The 4,481-nt window shown below is 37.8% G+C and overlaps 1 protein-coding gene across 3 annotated transcripts in view; it reads left to right on the forward strand.

Annotated features, from left to right (window-relative positions):
• Positions 1–3,750, forward strand: part of csgalnact1a (chondroitin sulfate N-acetylgalactosaminyltransferase 1a) — a 38,007-nt gene extending 34,257 nt beyond the window's left edge. For all 3 annotated transcript variants that reach the window (XM_035184522.2, XM_035184523.2, XM_035184521.2), the window contains exon 8: positions 407–3,750. In XM_035184522.2, the coding sequence (XP_035040413.1) occupies positions 407–702 (296 nt within the window). In that variant the 3' untranslated portion in view covers positions 703–3,750. The remainder of the gene's footprint in view (positions 1–406) is intronic.
• The last annotated feature ends 731 nt before the right edge of the window (positions 3,751–4,481 follow it).

Consider the following 4,481-nt stretch of genomic DNA (forward strand, 5'->3'; position numbering starts at 1 on the left):
AGCCCCGGAGCAGGAGTTAAGAGAGGAGGCCGAAAGACAAAATTCAAAACAAAACACCCAGCTTGTGTTACACCAAGTGAGAGCATCACGGTCCAGACATGCGAAGAAGCAGATTTAAACACGCCCGGTCGAGATATGTTGCCGTCAGTCGAGAGTTTCCTCGCTGCCACCTCACAAAACGACCAACCACCGTGCGGAGATTATGATCACGTTCTGTTTGCTCTAATCAGGACTCACAAACAGCATTCCACTAAGAGTTAGTGAACACAGTGCAGAGAAAACATTGCTTTGAGAAGTGTTTGCATATAAAGAGGTTTGAAATCTCTTTACACAACCACATGTTTAACGAAAGCTGTGAATCAAGAAGTTTGAAATCACGTCTATTCTATTCTATCTGTTCTCGCAGGAGGTTTTGACATCGACATCAAAGGCTGGGGAGGTGAGGACGTCCACCTCTACAGGAAGTACCTCCACAGCAACCTCCTCGTGGTGCGGGCGCCGTCACGAGGCCTGTTCCACCTGTGGCACGAGAAGCAGTGCGCCGATGAGCTCCCGCCGGACCAGTACCGCATGTGCATGCAGTCCAAGGCCATGAACGAGGCCTCGCACGGCCAGCTGGGGATGCTGTTCTTCAGGCACGAGATCGAGGCGCACCTCCGCAAACAGAAGCAGCAGCAGAACTCAAACCCCAAGAAGACATGAAGACTCACAAGTGGTTGAGTCAGACTCACTGCAATGACTGCAATCAGTTCGAAGTGAGGAGACGAAACCGGCTGATATGAACTACATAAGATTTTAAAGGAGTAGTTCAACTGTTTTTAAGGGATTATGCTTATTTGCTTTCTTTTCAAGGATTTCACTCTCATCTGTGTACACAAAATATGGAGCTGGAGTCAGAGGTGACTAGCTTAGCTTAGCATAAAGACTGGAAATAGAGGGACACAGCTAGCTGGCCCTGTCTAACGATGAAATAACCTGCGTATTAAGGACGATTTCAAGTAAAAGTATTTATAGCACATTTCGTGAAGACGTTTCACCAGGCTTCTTCAGCTCTAACTGTGTGATGGGAGTCCCAGGTATTTACCTTGTAGGGTCGTTAGGAGTCGTTGAGGTCACCTCATAGGCTGGAGCCACCCTGCTGTTGGTTTTGTTGGGAGTCGTTTGCGGGTCGTTGAGAGTCGTTGACCTACCCGCCCCCTGTGAGCCATGTGTCCTAAGGTGTGAATTGTGGGGAAACTTCCTGGTGATGGAAGCCAAGACTGTGTTGTATGTGGCTACTGTACTACTACTACTACTACAGTAGTAATACACAGTAGATAGTGTCTTAAACCTCCTCCTCTGTTCAGAGATGGTTTCTCTGGTTTGACGTAGATGGCTTCCTTCACTCCTCTTTCAAACTTCCCTGGACAAAATGTGGACATTGTTGTCATCAAATGAATGTCCCTTGTACTTCAGATGTAGGTGGACTGCTGAGTCCTGACCTGAGGAGCTGGCTCTCCTGTGCTGTGCCATGCATTTGTGAAGGGGTAGTTTAGTGTCCCCAGTGTACAGGTCTGTGCTTTCCTCACTACATTCAACTGCATGTACTACATTGCTCTGCTCATGTCTGGGTGTTATCTCTTTGGGATGGACCAGTTTCTGCCTCAGTGTGTTGGTGGGCTTGAAATGTTCTGGGATGTGGTGTTTGTTGAAAATCCTCCTTCAGATACAACATAATGGATCACAACATGGTGATATTATACAAATAAAATGGCCCGTCTGTTATACAGTTATATTATGTCATATAAACATTATTTCTCTTGCAATATGTTTAAGCACAATTTTAGTGCTAAAGTGGTTTGAGATGGTAGAAATGTACGACTTCATGAAAGGCTCAATTTTATTTTTCTCTAAATTTTTTCTATTTCTCTTCATGGATCAGTCTCTTGATAATTTTCTCAAATCAATTGACGTCTGATTGAACATCAAAATGATTTATTACAAATATTAAACGGAAAAGCACCATATTCTCAAATCTGTGATGCTTGAATCATACAATTTCAGCTTGTTCAATTGAAAAATGTAAGTAGTTGGCAATTCATTTTTCTGTTATTTGGCTGATTCTTTACCTGACTAATTATTTCAGCTCTACCTGTGTACTTGGTTTTGTACTGTAGTTAAATCTAAAACAAAACAAGTTTAAAAGCATATTCATAAATATGTATAGTATTCAAAAAGTCCAATCTGTAAAGTTACTCATAAAGCTGTTAATTCATTTTAGTGCAGTTTCTCTTTTAAAATGTAGTGGAGTGAGGGTAGAAGTGGCATAAATGAAAATACTGAGGTACGCTACATGTACACAAGTTCTTATTTTAATATTACGTAGAGTACACAGTACTTGAGTAAATAAGCTTAGTTACATTCCATCTCTGCAAGTTGAAAGGCTGCCCGCTGTATTTTCATATTTTGTGTCCAGGCATGAGAGAGGAATCACTCGTCTAGTAAAACTTTCTTGAAGAGTGAGAATAAGCATATTTACCAAAATATCCAACTATTCCCTAAATGAAAAATGTGAAGACTTTTTAACCAACTTTAAAGGATCCAGATCATGTTGTTGCTCTGTTGTAGCTGTGGATGGACAATGTGACGTTACTAGTGGGCTCAATAAAAGTGAGTCAGGCATTAATATCTCAACAGCTTCTATTAACATCCAAACTACTGCAGTACTCTTTTGTCCGATTATGTGCATTTGTGTTTTCCTGTGTAACTGCAGCAAGTCTTTTCAGAGAGAAAAGACAGGGCCTGAACTTTGAGCTGGAACATTTCTGAACCATGTGCCTTGTGTAGAGAAAAAACCTGAACACTGTCTCGTCAATACAGGTTTTTATATGTAGGGAAAGAGAACCACCTAGTGGACTGAATATGAAAATGAATAGCATGTAGGTTAAACAATGAAGGACTTCTTCAAAGCCTGCAATGGCCTTGTAAAGCTTTTTATAAATTATTGATCAGTTACTTTTATTTATGTTTGTTATTATCTTGTGTATGTCACCATTTATACGGTTCTGTTTGTCTCATTTAAAATGCAGTATTGTGTGTATGTGCCATTCATCTTTTTAATTAGGTGAGAGTTGGTGTTAAAGTTAAAGGAAAACATGCCATAAATTGCATTATCTCTACGTATTTGTCCGTAAAATGACTTTTTTCTCTAAAGCCTACTGAGTATAAGATGTATGTGTGTGCCCTTAATATTATTACACATGTTTATTTTTTTAAAGAGAAAACATGATATAGACTTAGTTGTGTTTTTGTCACATAATTAATTAGTGCACACGTAATGGATGGATAAAGGACGAATAACGGACTGACAGTAATCCTGATCACTGTCATGACGCTGACGGCGACTTAACAAGTCAGAATGAGACTTTTGATTGTTATGTTTTTGTTTCTCATGTCATAAGTAAAGTTCAGAGTGCAATAATGAAAGAGAAAATGGGATGTTTCATGTATTGCTGCCAATCTTCAGCTGCCTCGTGGTGGCTTATATTTCATTTGTTTTATTATACTCACACATAATTAAATTGCCAGCACTTCTTCAATCAAAACAATCATGTAACAATGTATTTTTGGTGTTTGACCAAAGACGTGAAAAAGGCACTTTTTTTTGTTTTATTGAAACATTCCTTGTAATAATACATCAAAAACCTTTACATGTCAATGTTATCTTTTCATTTAATGTAAATTAGTTGAATAAAATATTTGTGTATTGTATGTACTGTTTTCCATTTTTTTTTCTTAAGTACCATATAACACAATAAACATGTGTGTATATAAAATGTGTATGATACTAATATATTGTTTATTATTTTATTGCCAAATATTGTTTTGTAAAAGTAGTTTTCCATATAAGCTTTGTTTTTATATTGCTACTTTTAATTACTTTTTCTTGATCGGTCAGAGAATCAGGGAAATATCTAATTTAAGACCCTGCTTAATTAAAAGAGTGAACAGTAAAAACAACAAATGCATCAACACTCACCTGTATGTGTAACTGTAGTAGAGTATTTTGTTGTTAGTGTAGTTTAACCTCCAGAACATTAGATGGGGTCAGTGAGCTAAATACAGTCAGTTGTGATTATTGCTTAGTTGACATGCTATGGTAAATTTAACTATCCGAGATAATTATATATATATATATATGTATATAATACACAGAATTACTGAAGTTAATAAAGCATATTGTGTGTATACACACATTATCATGTGTCACAAATGGGGTAGTGTATAATTTATTGGCCCAACAACTAATTAATTACAATTTTACAACGTTTTTTTATTATGGTTATATTATCTCCCAAAATTTTTATAAGATTATTATTTAAGATTCACTGGTTACTATTCCCTCACATGTGTATCGGTGCACCTTCTGTTTTTGTATTAATATTGTGAAATGTAATCGGTGGCGTGAGGTCACCACATTGGCTAATATCGTATTTCCGCTT

This window comes from Hippoglossus stenolepis, chromosome 18 (assembly GCF_022539355.2).
Source record: "Hippoglossus stenolepis isolate QCI-W04-F060 chromosome 18, HSTE1.2, whole genome shotgun sequence".
NCBI lineage: Eukaryota > Metazoa > Chordata > Actinopteri > Pleuronectiformes > Pleuronectidae > Hippoglossus > Hippoglossus stenolepis.